Source organism: Erithacus rubecula, assembly GCF_903797595.1.
Source record: "Erithacus rubecula genome assembly, chromosome: 2".
Taxonomy (NCBI): domain Eukaryota; kingdom Metazoa; phylum Chordata; class Aves; order Passeriformes; family Muscicapidae; genus Erithacus; species Erithacus rubecula.
This window is the reverse complement of record NC_136685.1, coordinates 25,349,204-25,365,487: the sequence shown is the minus strand read 5'-3', so window position 1 is coordinate 25,365,487 and position 16,284 is coordinate 25,349,204. Positions and strand designations below refer to the sequence as shown.

Below are 16,284 nucleotides of genomic sequence, written 5' to 3'. Positions count from 1 at the left end.
CATATGTCTATGGACTAAGACAAAAATGTATCTCTCCCAATGCAAAACATTTCATTCATTACACTCCTGTCATTGTCCTTTACCATAATTCAGCTAAAAGAAATGGAAAATTTGGCAGTCCAAATAATTTATTTTTTTTTTTAAGAATCTTTTTTAAAGTTTGGTGCATAACATTTGCATCTATTCTAGGGAGACTGTATGTCAACCACATAACAATACCCTCTTAAATCTTTAAAGATTTGTTTCTTCTTTCCTCTGTATATATTTCAAACACTAGCTAAGAATAGTAAGAAAGCAAACAGAAGAGGGACATCAGTAGACAAAACTTGGCATCTTTTGTCTCCTGGGTAATTCAGTAGCCATGAAACTGGAATTAGCAGCATCCAAAGATTTTCATCTTTTATGGAAGTATGGACATCTCTTTCACCTTACCTTTGCCATGTGAGGTGTGAATGCTCCGTGACCAACAGTACAATCAGCAATGGGATCTTCTGTTTCCTTACAGCTACATGTTGCCTGTGGGCAGTCCTGAAGGTTACTGCATGATTGAAATGGCTGCAGGTGGAAACCCTCCTGTACAGCACAGGCTTTCTTTCTCACATCGAGCATCTCAGGTGAGTCTATAAAACATCAAAAAGTATCTATTTGCTTTGAACATTTCATCAGCATATGCACTGCAGTTATTTTCAAATGAGAATAGGTATACTCTGACTTCTAAAGGAGGAAATGTAATTCCTCTTCAGATATTATTCGTACTTAGTTTCTTTCTAATAGGTCTTTTCACATACAGCAACAGCAACATATCCATTAATTTCTTAGTTCATTTGATACTGAAGCTTCTATTCCTGCTGCACAAAGTCCATAGAAAGGACATGGATGCTAAGAGAATTAAAAAATTTGTATTAGCAGCATCGTTTACCTAAGGCCTGGGGGTTATTAGATACAATTCAGGTAATAATAAGTAGTAATTCTAGTTACTTTTTTAGTTTCAAGCCACACTGACCAGTGGAAGACAGTTATGAATCATCAGTGGTTTTATCTGGTGTCAGTATTTTTGCTAGGACTTGGCTTCTGAGCAATATTGGAAAATTACCTCTCTCCATTTTGAAACTGGTATCAGAAGACTCATTCTGAATGGACAAGAGGCCAGATTTCCCAAATCTTGAATATTTCAGTTATTCTTTGTCTTCATTTTATTGCTGTTGTTTTGCATTCTCTCATCACAAGATTATTTGTGCATGAAATATTTAAAATGCTTTTAGACAAAAATTTGAACTGTGATTGGCAGCTTGCTTTATAAGTTTGTTCACTAGAAGACAAACCAGTTATCTGTAAAGATGCTAATCTTGATATGCATCTCCCAGGATGCACTGCTGGTTTGTTACAGAATTTCTTCCCTTGCATGGTATGTAGTATGAATGTTAAATCCTCATGACTAACTATTACGCTTTACAGATCTGCTCTTAACCTCCCAGAACCTCTATTTACAAAGTACACAATCAAAGAAAGAAAAAAAGGCTTTTCTTATCTCTAAGAGGAATAATGAATATCTTCCCAATATTGCCCAAGATAATCCTTTTTACCACTCAGGCTCAAAGTGAAGAAGGATATTTTCAAATTAGTATTTGAAAAGTTAAACATGAGTATTGCATAAGTTATTTATGTAACTCTTTATTAAGCCTTTTATGTTATTAACAAGACTTACAGGAAAGCTTTCTTTGTGCCTCCTTAAAATACATTATGTTTAAGTCAGTTAAATTCAAAAAAGGACCTTTATAGAAAGAATGTATATTATGGTGTAGTAATATGAGCTTGAACACCGAATATATTATGATAAAATCCAGTAATGCTAGAAACTGAGTAAGGTGTGCTGAGGTTGTTCTGTGATACCCTGAATCTGCCCACAAGGTTAGTGCTTTTGTAAAGTAAGACAAATAATAAAGGAGATTGTGTTGCAAGTGGAGTGTTAAAAATATTGCTCTTTATAATGCAGTCCAATGCTTTGCTTAATTCTTGAAAGAGATTCACAAGCAGAGAGAAACTATCTGCAAACACTGCTTACAAATCTTGTCTATCACTGAGGTGTTTCATAGCTTTGTTTGAAAGGGCATAAAGTCAAGTGATCTGAAATGAATTCAAAAAGTGCAGAGCCAAAGTCTTTGACTTCCTTTGATATGAAAAATCTGATTTGACTTTATCCATGATCTAAAAGAAGTAGGTGTTTTTCTTTTTCCCTTCAGAATGAAAGACACTAAGTAGAAGAATATCTGGCAGTATTCACATTCATTGTACCGCCAAATTTCACTTGAAATTATCAGCAACATAGCTCCAGGACTGACAAAAGCAATACTGCAAACAGCAAAGAAAAAATCATATGGATGAGTGCATTCCACATAAATCAATGGGATATTTTCCTTCTGTTTCTACTTCTTTACAGGTGTCTTAATATGGTAGTGAAGGGCCTCTTCACTATAAATTATCCCCTCACATGTTTTATATATGCTGTGATATATTTCTGATTCCATTGGTTTATTCCTGCTTGGCTTGAATGGATTGCATGTCACCCTCTTTCTGGGCTAATAGTATTGTACAAATAAATGCATGACTGTGTGATACAACTATATATATTTTTTTAATTGTTATTATTTTTCCATTTCCTTAGAATTAAGGACTTGTATCCTAGGTCAGACAACCGAGTAATTGCCATGGTGAGCACTAATACAATTGGTCAGACCCTGCTTGAAAAAGTGGTGGTTGTTTCTTTACACCTTTATAAGGATGCTCTAGGCTTTTGAAAACTTGAAAATTTCCTTCCCCACCCCTCCCAGCCTTGGGCTTCAGTATAACAGTCTGTTTTCTGACATTCATAAAAAACTGAAATATTTTTTCTGTCTTCCCCTTATCTTAGTGTCTCGTGGGTCCCAATTTCTAAGGGAAATGTCTTCAAGTCTATAGCATCTCCTGTGTTCCTGCACCAAACTTCAGCCATGAATGTACAAGTCATCATATAGGATGAGGGCATTTGTGTAAAAAAACTTACCATGTTCACTGTGGTTAAGGATGGGAATTCCAATTTGTGTTTCATGGGATGTATGTTGTCTTACATATCTGAAAATATGAAAATACATTAAGCCACCCTCTTTGTAAGCATTATTAAAAAAAAGATTATAACATTTTTAAAAATAATCACTTCAGAAAGTATCAGAGTTTTTGGCCATCTTCAAATAGGGATTATTTCCTTTATCACTATCTATTATTCTTTCATTGTTTGCAATAATATCACAAATTACATTTTTTTTGATGAGTCTCTTTTTGTTTCTGCAGATCACCTTTGGATCAATTTTCCTTGGAAAAGTTCCTGTTTATGAGGAGGTTCATCGGTGTGCTGGGCAGATATATGGCTATAAAGGATGCATTAGGGATTTTCAAGTAAACCACAAAGAGTTGTTCATCATAGACGAGGCTCTTGAAGGAAGGAATGTTGAGAACTGCAATGTTCCAATATGTGATTATCATCCATGTCACAATGGAGGGACCTGCACCAGGTAAGAGGTATTTCTTTACCCATTCTATCACTCATTCTTGAGGGAAAATTACTATCATTTTCTCTGTAATTAAATAATCACCAAAATTTTGTCCTGATAATTTCAAATAGAAAATGAAATATCTTCATGCTAGCCAGAGAGATGTTAAACTTTATTTGCTTCCATGAAAAGTGATATAAAATATAATTACATTGTCCACACCGGATATATATTTTGTTGAAGCCAGAATTCCTTTGTAACTAACCACATCAGTACTGTTACAAAACTAAATCTGAACCTTTGTACAGACAGTTTGGACAGAAGATGCCATTCTCCATATCTTAGTCATGTACCCTCACATATTTTTGTGGTGTGTTCCTGGGTGCAAATGTCCATCATCATGCTATGAAAACACTAACAATTGACTTTCTTGTTCACCTTCAGCATATGTGAAAAAGTATAGCCAAAAACCTTGAAAGTTAAGGTGCATCATGCTGAAAGAGGGAATGGAGTCTGAAAGAGACATGAGTTAAAAGTACAGAGGATGATATCCTACTGTTCAGTAGGAGCACAGTAACTTTTTAAGCCATAGCAACTCGATCATTATCTAGGGAATACAGCATTTAGAAACACATTTCTGTTTAGAAATGATAGAATTTGTGAAGTAGCTGCCAAATTTTTTAAAAATTGTACTTCAGTTCAAGGCAAATGCTGAATAAAACAGTCTAAAGTTCTTTTGATATTCTGGGCCACTGTGTTTTTCCTTAGATTGAGGAGATCTTGAACAAATTTTTGAGGGACTTCTCTTGATTGATATGACCACACAAACACCAAACAGGTCTTTGATCTCTAAGTCTTGTTTGACTAGAGCACAAATGAAAGCAAGGCAGTTTTATGAAAACACACAATTTGCCTACCAGTCTGGTGAAACAGTGTGTACTTTGGAGTAATGAATCTCTTTTTTTCCACTTGGTCTTTACTGTGTCTCTGCCATTCTACTGCTTGGCCTGTCAGCAGCCATTATGGAATACAGTGTCATTTGAATTTGTGTCCTGAATAATTCATGAGGATTGGATTTATTTCTTGCCTTTCTGCTTTCCAACTGCTGGCCTGGGCCCTTTTCAGAAATGCTTTTGTTTTGAAATAGGTCACTTCTCTTCTGTCCAGAGGCATCATGGAAGACTGGGCATGTGCAAACCAGGGATTAGTGGCTGTGCAATAGAACAGTTTTCTACAGATTTTCTACAACAGCCAACTGATTTTCAGGGATCACCTCCTCCAAACCCTAGAATGATTCATTCCAATAAGCAGAAAATCAACTGTCAGCAAGCCTGAATAGATTAATAAGATGCTTCTTGACAAAACTCAAACATTAAAAGGAAGCATGCAAGAGAGAGATGCACAGCCAGGCAGATCTGGGCAGAGTACATAGAAAAAATCCAGCTACATAGATGTGGAAAAAGTCAAAGCCCATCTGGAGATTAATCTGGCAGGGGCATGCAAGGCAAAACCAAAAGCTTATAGAAGGATATCAGCAGCAAAAGGAAGACCTAGGAAAATGAAGGCTTGCTGCTGAATGGGGAAAAATTCTGGTGACAAAGGATTCAGGAAAGACTGAAGTGCCTTCTTTGCCTTAGTCTGTACTGATAACCAGGCTCCAGGAATGCTGTTCCTCTCCTGTAGGAGAAAGTCTGAAGAAAGGAAGGTTTACACTTGGTGGACGAGGATCAGATTAGATTAATTAGATTAAATCAATTGGATATATATTTATGGCGGCTAATGGGATTCACATGAGTGATGAGGGAAGTATCTGATGTCATAGCAAGACTTTTGCCAGGTGCTTCAATTACACTGCTTAGTGGCGAAAAGAAAAAAAAAAATAATTGCAATTTATTTTTAACATGCTTGACAACTAATGAGTGGGTTTGCTTCAGAAAGACCCTGAAGTATGACATAGCAAATATCTCTGCCATGTTTTTGTTAGGAAGATTGGAGTTTATCAATGTGTATTACTGAGTATAGATTGGCATGTTTTTTAAGAAATGCTTTTTCCAGTTGTTCTTACAAGAAAGTTACTTGCCTTTTCCCATCATCAGAATACAAAAATACTACTGTTGTGTTCAGCCTATTAATTACTATGATTATGTAAAAGAAATTTATCTGAAAGGAAAACAAATATCTTTGTAATTTTAGTAGAAGGAGACAGGGGTTAGAATGTACCTAATTTTCAGACAAAAAATTTCAGGATGCAGCTGACCCTGTGTTCTGGTCATTGGTTATAGCTGGTGCTTCCCAGGGGCATGCCAGGGCAGGGCTTGCACCAGGTGGGGCATCAGGACAGACCCAGCCCTTGGGCACTGGGGACATCCCTGGGTATATCAACATGCTGAGGCAAGACTGGGACAGCAGTCCACTGGTGGGGGATCAGGATCAAGCTCAGAATGGGGAACAAGGGGGAACACAGCCATAATTGTCTAGGCAGGGCAATGGTGACAGAAAAGCAGCTTCAGCATGTGTAATGGTGACTTGGGAAAGCAGAGAATGTAACTCGACCCACTTCCTCTTTCTTACCCCTGCTTGACACGCTGAGTATGATGCCTGTGCTCTGGGATATCACTTGAGTCAGCTGGGGTCAGCTGTCCTGGCTGTGTCTCCTCCCAAATCCTTGTGCTGCCCCAGCCTCTGTGCTGGTGTGTTGGGGCAAGGAGCAAAAAGATCTTGACTCTGTTATCAACCCAGTGCTTAGCACAAATGTAAAACACAGCCCCCCACCAGCCAGCTACTGTGTGCAATATTAGCTTTATCCCATCCAAAGACTGCACAATAGAATAAAAAACGTTGGTTTCAAGAGTATTTAAACATATGTTGCATCCGATGCATGCTTCAATGGAAATCTAAATTTTTAATTCTTACATAGTCATTGTGTATTAGATTAAAAAACAAAATAGTCTCCTATGTAAATGCTCTACTCCTTTAAAAAGCAGATTATCAAGTTTCCTAGCTCTTTTACTGCACTTGAAATTTATACTAATATGGAATTCCAGAGACTGGTAAATTTCAGAAAGGGAAAAATGACAACTATTCAGTAAATTTAAGGGTTTAATGCCACATAGTTCTACGGAATTCGAAGCTCATTGGATTGGATGTGTTTGAAATGGGCATGGAAAGATTAACCTATGAAGCTCTTAATATTCTCTGTGGCCCCCTGATCATATGAGCCAGATGTTGCCAACCAAGCTTAGTGTTAATTAAGACACATCTGTGTGTGGGAAATAAACTCACCAAATTACCTCACCAATGATTTAACAATTATGTCAGCCACTACACTAGTAGCAGTTGATTAATGCATTTGTTTTAAATTGCATAAAGACTCAAAAATGTAAACATACACAAGCTTAGCTTTTATAGTGCAGAGTACAATCTCGAAGTTAATTGCTCCCACAAACAATCATGTTTGCAGTGTCTCAAACTATTCTCACAGTGATTATTCTTACTGTTGTTATTCCCCATGTATTGGTGCAGCAGATGGGTCCATTAATGTTAATCAATTAACCAAGACTGAAAAATCAAACTCAATTAGCAATAAATTTCAATAGAGAGACACTTATCTTCAGATTTCGACTGCCATGTACGCTTTAATCAACAAAAATATATGAGGAATTTAAATTCTCAATTTTCATCTCCTGACAATGTAAGAGATACCTTCCCAGACATGTAGGTCTCATTTGAATAGCACCTTTTTATCTATAAATAGAAATATATTTAAATACTTACATCAGAAACTGCCTGTTTTCTGCATTCTCGGAAATCATGCAATTCCCCTTAAGCCTTTAAGAACAGATCACTAAATAAAAATTTCTATCCAAACTTTTTTCTAAAGTTCATCTGAGAACATTTTGAATGTCTTTTAGAAAAATAAAAAAAAAGAGAATGAGTTCAAGGTTAAATTAGCTTATAAGTCCAAGATAATTTTAAGGTTGAACTTGATTAAGTGATAGACTATCTTATGATGTAGATGTGAGGAGACCAGATGAAATGAATTAACAAATTTTGTGGTGTCCTTTTAGTATATTAAGTACATACTATAAGCATATTTAGTATATAGCCTGAATATGAATTAAACAGTAGAAAGAGCAATAATGAATGTGAATTTTTAGGAGAAAATTGAAAGAGTTTAAGCTTGGAAACAATAAAATGTTCTTTTCAATATTTTTTACATCTCATTTTTCCTTTCAAAGCTAATCCTGGTGATTCTCTCCCAGCCATGTGCCCAAAAGTACATTTATGCTTGCCTGTGCCCATAAGCCAAAACTGCATGTTATGGCAGGTTTCAGCTGAAGGTATTAAACTCAAGGTAGGCTTGTATGCCTTTAGTAATTCTTTTCCCACATTTTTAGCATAGAGCTGCAGTCTGCTTCCTGATTACAAAATCTGGTTTGTGTATTTCTTTACCTAAAGATAGAATTTTTACCCTAGAATGAGCAAGTGTCTATTTTCAAACTAAGGAATACTGAAGTATTTCTCCAAAAGTAGCAAGAGTATTGCAGGCCAAAGTTTTAGAATTGCTCATGGATTTTCTCTCATTGCTTTAAATGCAGGTGTTTCTGGGTAAGAAAAGTACCAGCTAGTCAGAAATATCAGAACTGATCATTTATCAAAAACTTTTTATAGATGTGTTTTGTAATCTAAGAGACTCAGGCCAACATATAATTCAGAACATCAGTTTGTTGGGTTTTTTACAAATCTAAATCCTAGTTTACATCTATGTTAAGTTCAGAACTAATATTATCGGTTCCACCATATTCAGGTTTTGCAGAAAGATAAACAAAAGGGATTAATTTAAACTTAATTGATTTTCAAATTAAGAAAATTTCCAGACTAGAATTGTTTATTCTCACACCTTTTCAGAATTTGTAATAAATGCACTTATGCAGCGCTGATTTGTATGAAGAAGATTACTTCCTGCCTTTTAAAGGAGTGCTTTTCAGGCAGATCTCTCAATACCAAAGATGTTCACATTTTACAACTCCAGAAACTCATGTTGTTGTGATGATGATGATGATGATGATTGATGATGGTGTTGATGATTATTCATGCTTTCACACACCATCATTTAGGAAGAGTACTTTGGGGACTTGATTTTTTGGAGTCCTGTTCTTTTAATGAGATTAGATATTATAGTGGGAGTTGGTACTTATGAAAGAGATTGACATTTGGGAATCGATTGTTTTCTATTGCTTACTTCAAATTTGATTTTGGAGAAGGGAATAATCGATTTAAATTTACTTCCAAGCTGTTTTCTTTTTCTGGAAGAGACACATTCATCCTTTTAGATTCTTCATGATCTTTGGAAAACATAATGCCATTCTTATTAATGAATAAAAATCATACTTGAGAAGAATGAAAGATGGTTCCATAATGACCAAAAATCTGTTGGATGTGTGTTTGTTGAATCATATTCTCACAAGAAAGTCAAATGAGCAAAAGAGAAAATTTAATTTCCAATTTTCCTAGCACTAAGTATTAACAGATAGAGAATTCATTTGCCTAGAATGACCTTTCTGGTAGAAGGAATTCATTTGGCTTAAGTCCCATATAAAAACTCTGCACAATTCTTTTCTGAATAAAATCTGCATTTTTCCTACATTAGTTTTACCTAAATCAGAACTAAAAACTAAATTTTGATGCCTTCTAGCCCTTGAAGATTAGACAGTAAATTGTTTTAATCTACAGATTGTTAAGATATCTGTTTCAAGACTGCATTAATTGAACAGGGTGTGTCTCACTCTTGGCATCAGAAACAGCTTCCCATTTTATCATATTTAATTTCTTGGGCATTATATTCCTCAGATTATAGTAGTATGGAGGAGAGATTTGACAAAGAAATCAAAGCCATGTTCCATTAAGCTGACAGCATTAAGTGATAATGTTTCAGATTTTAAACAAAACATCTGTAAGACGTCAGGAAATTTTATTATGATAATGTATGGGGACATAGCAAAATATAAAAATATAAATTTTATTGGATATACTACTATTGAACTGTTGTTCTTTTTAAATAAACATTTTTAAACTATGGAGCTTCCTCACTAGTGAATAAAATGAGGTTATGTCTCCAGAATTTGTTTACTTCAGAGATAATTTTTCTTAGAAATACTGTTGTAATAACAAATTCTTACAACTGAAAAATAATCAAAACAAGCAAGTTAGAAAAAGTTATATTCAAACCATAAAGCATTCTCCTTCTAATTTGGGCAGTATTGTGGTGATTCTATTAAAAACTTTGTGGGAAAATCAATTTTTTATGTTCTCAGAGCCACAGATTTAGTATTCAATTAGTTTGAAAAGGGGTGCACTGAAAACAGTGCATGTAAGAAAATCAAGAATCCAGAATAAATCAGGATTCAAATTCATGACTCTTTAGATAACATGCAAGCTCTGCACAAAATTTTTTACACATCATGTTATATATCATCTCTATTGAATTTTACTTAAATCAGAGAAGCTACCATTGCTAAAATTTTAGTGGAGGTATTGAAATAGCAGTAAATGCCATTATTATACCAGTCATCTTGGAATGTTTTGACTGAATAGTAGAAATTCTATGCAGCCTTATTTCTGCGAATTACAGCACAACCAAATCACATTTCTGATTGTTTTAATTCCAGAAGGGGTATCTATTTTGAAGCTTTAGAATACAACACAGCAGCAAAATTAATTGAATACTTTTGCCAAGGGATGTGAGATGGCTAAGAATAAACAGAAAGACTCAAAACACAAATTTCTCCAACTGGAGAAGTAGTGTTTAGATTCTTAGGAAGAATTTCATTTCACTATGAATCCTGTCAAACAGCAGAGCTCAGACTGTTTGCTATAAGGTGTATCATGTAGTATATATATGAAAAATCATTAGTGTGTCATATTCATTGTGCTAATGATTTTCCAAAATTCCACACAGCTAATCCCTTCAGTATAAGTTTTTTTCTGAGGATCCAAGCTCAGTGCTGGTCAAAGGAGTTACCCCCAGTTGTCAGCCAGTCACTAGAGAGGTTCCCCAAAACTCAGTGTTGGGCCCAGTCCTGTTTAATATCTGTACTGATGATCTGGAGGAGGGGATCATGTGCACCCTCAGTACATTCACAGACAGCTTCAAGCTGGGTGGGAGTGTTGATCTGCTGAAGTCAGGAAGGCTGTGCAGAGGCACCTGGACAGGCTGGATCATGGTCTGAGCCAGTGGCGTGAGGTTCAATAACACCAAGAGCCACAACAACAATTCTATGCAGAGCTGCAGGCTTAGAGAAGAGTGGCTGGAAGGTGGCCCAGGGGAAAAGGACCTGGGGGGGCTGGTGACAGCAGCTGAACATGAGCCAGGGTGTGCCCAGGTGGCCAGGAAGGGCAGTGGCACCTGGCCTGTGTCAGCAATGGTGTGGCCAGCAGGAGCAGGGCAGGGATTGTCCCCTGTGCTCAGCACTGCTGAGGCCACACCTCAAATCCTCTGTTCTGTTTTGAGCCCTCATTATAAGGAAGACTCTGAGGTGCTGGGGTGTGTCCAGAGAAGGGCAGTGCAGTTGGAGTTGCCCAGCCTGGAGAAAATCAATCTCAGTGGAGACCTTATTGCTCTCTACAACATCCTGAGAGTGGGTCATGACAAGGTGAATATTTGCCTCTTCTTCCCAGGTAATAAGTGACAAAACTACAGGAAATGGCCTAGGCTGCAGCAGGGGAAATTTAGATTGAATATTAAAGGGCAAGAATTAACAAGGAAGTTTATATATTGGAACACATTGCCCAGGGAAGTGATCAAACCACCAGATAATCTGCAGTATCCACAATACACGTCAGAACATTTCTTCCTTTGCTGCTGACCTAACATACAAACCTACTTACTAGTTATAGATTTCTACACTTCAAATTCTCAAAATTACATAACAGAGAACCACTAATGTGGTTGATTTGTTCTGAAACTTTGTTTGGGAGCTTATCATTGAAAGAAAACAAGCTTATCATAAGTCACATAACAGACTGGCTTTTGATAATGCTTTAGAGAAACTTTCTTTGCCTTTGGTATCTTGTTAGCTTCAAGAAACATGCTTAGTATTCAAATAGAATTTGAGAAGTCTGGATATGAAGTATCATCTTGATACAGAAGGTTATCATGACACCAGATTTCGTTTTGTACTTAATTTCTTTCTCAGAAAATACTTATTTAAATTTGCCTTTTGGAATTAAAAAAATGGAATTTTTTTTTAATGGAAAACCATGTTTTTTTTGATTTAATAAAACCAGCCAACTTTGTGATCATCTGAAAAGATAAATACAAATAATAGTAACACAATAGCAATGAGAATTTCATGCTCCATGTGTATGCATATAATGAATTTAGATTAGGTGGTTTTTAAGTAGCCATACCCAGCTAAAGACAGCTTATAGGAAGCAGAAAGACAGAAATAGAGGAGACATTCTGCCAAAAGATCCATAAGTGTGCAGATGACTATTCAAAGACAAAGGCAGCCTCACTAGTACCTCACTTTTTTCTCACTGCCCATTGCATTGGGCCAATACTTGAGGTGCTTATACAATCTTCCTCACAACTGGCTCCAGTTAAAGCAGATTATATATTAGACTTGCATGTTGTGAAGAAGGTAATTTTTTTCTTTTTTTACTAGGGAAGACTTATTGAAGTTGTGTATTACTCTGAAGTCAAGGGGAACATAAAAGATCAATATGTTATTTTATTCTCAAAGCATCTAGAGATTTAAAAATTACCTGGTGTCCTGCTAGAAAATTAGTGCATCCCTCTTCAGGAAAGACTGTCTAGGAAAAAAAATATATATGAAACAATCACTTTTGAAGACTGGTTTTCTGAAATCCATCTCCTTGGAAATACAAAGGTAAAAGGGCACTAGAACCACAAAAGTCCTTTTGTCCTTTACCAGGACCTCCCTTGGATTACTTCACAGCAGAAGAGGTCAGAACAAAGCCTGGGTCCTTAGTTTTCTTCATAGTTAGTGGAGACATCTAGCATTGTTGTAGACTAATTGTGGAACAATTCAAATCACTACTCTACTGCACCATGAAAGCTGATGTCATTACCATGATGAAAATATGGAATATATATTTCAGATATATGATGCCATGGTCATATGAGTTTTTGGACACCCTGCTCATGTTTATTCCTAGAACACTTCCGTATCAGTTAACATGTAGAGTACTTTAATGGATACTTTACTTTGCTGTGTACCTAAATGAACACATATTAGCAGGTTTTCACACTCATGAATAATTTGAACAGGTTGTAATAGAAATGAGATCAAGTTCTAAAAAATTTCGGTGGGAGTGAGCACTCAAGATGAAAAGTCCAGATGGGAACCAGTTACTCAGAGCCAGGAGTTTTGTTTTAAATAGTTATTGAAACTGCCAGTGATAAGGGCTCCACTGGCAAGCTGGCCCAGCCCAGTGGCTGGGGTGTGGCAGTGAGTCACTGCTGTGGAGACAGAAGACACCTTCATTAATGATCTTGTAGTGGGTCTCTGGTCAGGTGAAAACCATGCCCTGTGACCATTCAAGCCTTGGCCAAGCACAACCAGCTGCTGGGAATTGAGGAGAAGCTCGGCAGCAAGGCCTGGTTTCATGGGAGGAACATTCAGGAACACTCATGGCAACAAAGTGTGGATGAGTCACCCCTGTTCTGGTTCAGCACTAGGCATCAACTTAGATCGCAATTATCACTGATCACTTGGATCACTGTTACTTACATTAGAGTTCTCTTTCTACATTCCCCAGCAAATTTTCTCAGGATTGCAGAGGAATGTGCAAACCTTCAGTTTCAGAAGCTCTGGTCATGATATCATGTTTCGATTTCCAAACAGCCTTTGAAGCTACTAATAGGATGTGAAGTTTCATAATTTAGTCACTACATCATGAGCTTTGCTGCAACCATGAGGAATTTGTGAAGTGTGAGAGAAATATCTGTGTGAAAACACAGACACAAACACATGTGGATACGTATGCACTCAAACAAACTATATGCTGACTATAGCTGTGCTGTATGTACTTTCTCCAAAATTATCCTGTCTTCATTATACTTTTGGGTTTTATAGCATATTGTTGGTGAGGGTGCTAAGGGCAATTTTTAAAATTTTGTATCTCACCCCAATTGCAAAGATGAGGACACTGAGAAAATAGGTAAAATCCCAAAAAGACACATGAACTGGAGTACAATGGGAGTAAATTCTATTAATGAAATGTAAATGAATAGCATTTGTTCAAGATGCGTGAGTGCTGTCCTGCAGATAAAATACTTATTTTCTATATTTCTCAGTAGCAATCTTAGCAGTTAGAATCATAGAATCATTAAGGTTGGGAAAGACTTCCAATATCATCTAGTCCAACCTTTGACCAATCTCCACCTTGTCAGCTAGATCATAGAACTAAGTGCTATCTCCAGTTATTTCCTGAACACTGCCAGGGGTGACTCTACCACTTTCCTGGGCTGTCTCTTTCAGTGCTTAATCATTCTTTCAGTGAAGAAACTCTTCCTGATGTCCAATTTGAACCTCTCCTGACATAGCTTAAGTAGCTTAATAGCTCTTGTACTGTCACTTGCTGCCTGTGAGATGAGGCTGACCCCACCTCACCACAGCCTCCTTTCAGGGAGTTGTAGGGATTGATAAAGTCTCCCTGAGACTCCATTTCTCCAGGATAAGCAACCCCAGCTACCACAGCTGCTCTTCCTATGGTTTACTCTCTAGACCCACTCTTCACCAGCTCAGGTTCCTTCTCTGGACACACTCCAGCATCTCAGTGTCTTCCTTGTTTTGAGGGAGGGCCCAGAACTGAGCCCAGCACTCACAGTGCAGCCCCACCAGTGCCAAGTACAGGGGGACAGTCATTGTTCTGGTCCTGCTCCCCACACTGTTGCTGATCCAGACTTTAATTTAATTTTAACTTTTTTTTTTTTTCTTCTGGATTATTCATATAATGGAGTCTGGAAAAGACAAAGGAAAATACAAAGAAATATGCTAGAAAAGGGCATATCATAAATTAAGATATGTTCAATCTAACCAAATTCTTCACAGTTAGAGTGTTGGATTTACAAATGGTTAGCATTTTGAGCACAAGACTTAAAATATAACATGAAGATTACTATCTGTAGTCTGGATAATATCCAATAATTATTATTTTTGTCAGTAAAACATAATATGTTAGTATAGCATGATTTTATTTTAGTTGTCAGATTTGCCCAATAATTCATCCATTTTTCCATTCTGTAAACCATTTCCAGAAATAGTGCATTGTACTTCTAGTTTGGAAATAAAGCATGATAGCTCATTAACCCAGATTTAAGCACTTTTCCTGGATACCTTCAGGGATTAATTATGGACATCATACCTTACAAATATTCACAGATTGATTTAAATCCCAAAATTCACACTAAGCTCGTTTTCATCATGTTATCATTTTATGCAAGCCAGATTTTTTTCTTTACATTCATTAGTATTCAGGATATTGTTACATGGATCAGAGTCACTACCTGGAAAAAAATACTAATGTAGTGGAGAGAACAAACTGTTTAGAAAAACCTAGGGTAAATTGAACTGAAAATCATTTGCAGTTAAGAACCATTAACAAATAAATTGAGTATTGTAAAGGTGATTACGTTTTTTAAACTTTTTTTAGCTATTCCTCAAGCAGATTTCATGGAGAAATTAAAGTGAGAATTTGCCAAGTGGTTGGAATCTCCCATTGAGGCACACAGTCCATAAGGTGGTTTTACTCCAAATTTTAGGATACATTTAGAGCTGATAATTTCATTAATTCTTTTTGCCCTTTAGGTTATGCCTAATACAACCCTATTCTCCCTTTATCCAAATAAAGGTATTAAAAAAAGAAAAGAAAAAAGAAAAAAGAAAAAAGAAAAAAGAAAAAAGAAAAAAGAAAAAAAGAAAAAAGAAAAAAAACCCCAAACAATAACAACAACAGCAAAACAAATAAACAAACAAACAAACAAACAAAAACAAAACAAAAAAACCCCCACAAATCTCCCTGGTGATTAGCACCAAACCTGTAAATTAGGCAGAAGGTCTAAATATCACTCCTCCCCAACTTGGAGAATACACAGAAACAGTTACAAACCATTTCCATTTCCTAATGCTTTCTCTAGGTTTCTGATTCATCCAGTACAATTCTTTTCCTCTCATCTTCCCCAGGGTGAAATTTGCCTACTTAAGATTCACTTAAACCATGGAAGCACAGTTGAAGTGGGACACAGGGCACAGTAAATAGCTCATTGCTTTGTCACTGTCTCAGGGATGATAGAGCAAGAATGAAATATATATATAAACATGCATTTGATTTTACAGTAAGTTAAAAGTAGCCACTCATATTTAAAATACTGCTGCAGTCTTTGAGTATCATTACTATTTCCCTGCTTTAAAGAAGAATGAGGTAGACAAACTGTTTCACAGATACCTATTTAATTGTTGGGTGTTAACATTCTTTGAGTGGAAGAACATTTTTGACATTGAAATGTAACTTTGGTATGTATGCTTAAACTGCAGTGAAAAAGACAAAGCAATCAGGAGTTTATTTCACTAGTTTTACAAGTGTTGAGACTCAGCATCCAAATTTATAAGGTGGTGCTGCCAGCTCAAAATTCAAGGCTGAATTCTAACATCAGTTTTCAGCTTCAGCAAATGCTCTCTGGGTCCTGCTGTGTTTCACTTAATAGCAAGGACGAGAGAATTCCATCTGTAGCAGA

At 36.4% G+C, this 16,284-nt stretch overlaps 1 protein-coding gene across 1 annotated transcript in view; it reads left to right on the top strand.

The window, feature by feature from the left end:
* EYS (eyes shut homolog) overlaps window positions 1–16,284 on the top strand; it is a gene marked incomplete at its 5' end in the record, with an annotated part of 591,920 nt that overhangs the window by 484,945 nt on the left and 90,691 nt on the right. Inside the window, 2 exons of the mRNA XM_079298292.1 lie at window positions 506–614; window positions 3,325–3,545. Coding sequence (XP_079154418.1) covers window positions 506–614; window positions 3,325–3,545 — 330 coding nt within the window. The remainder of the gene's footprint in view (window positions 1–505; window positions 615–3,324; window positions 3,546–16,284) is intronic.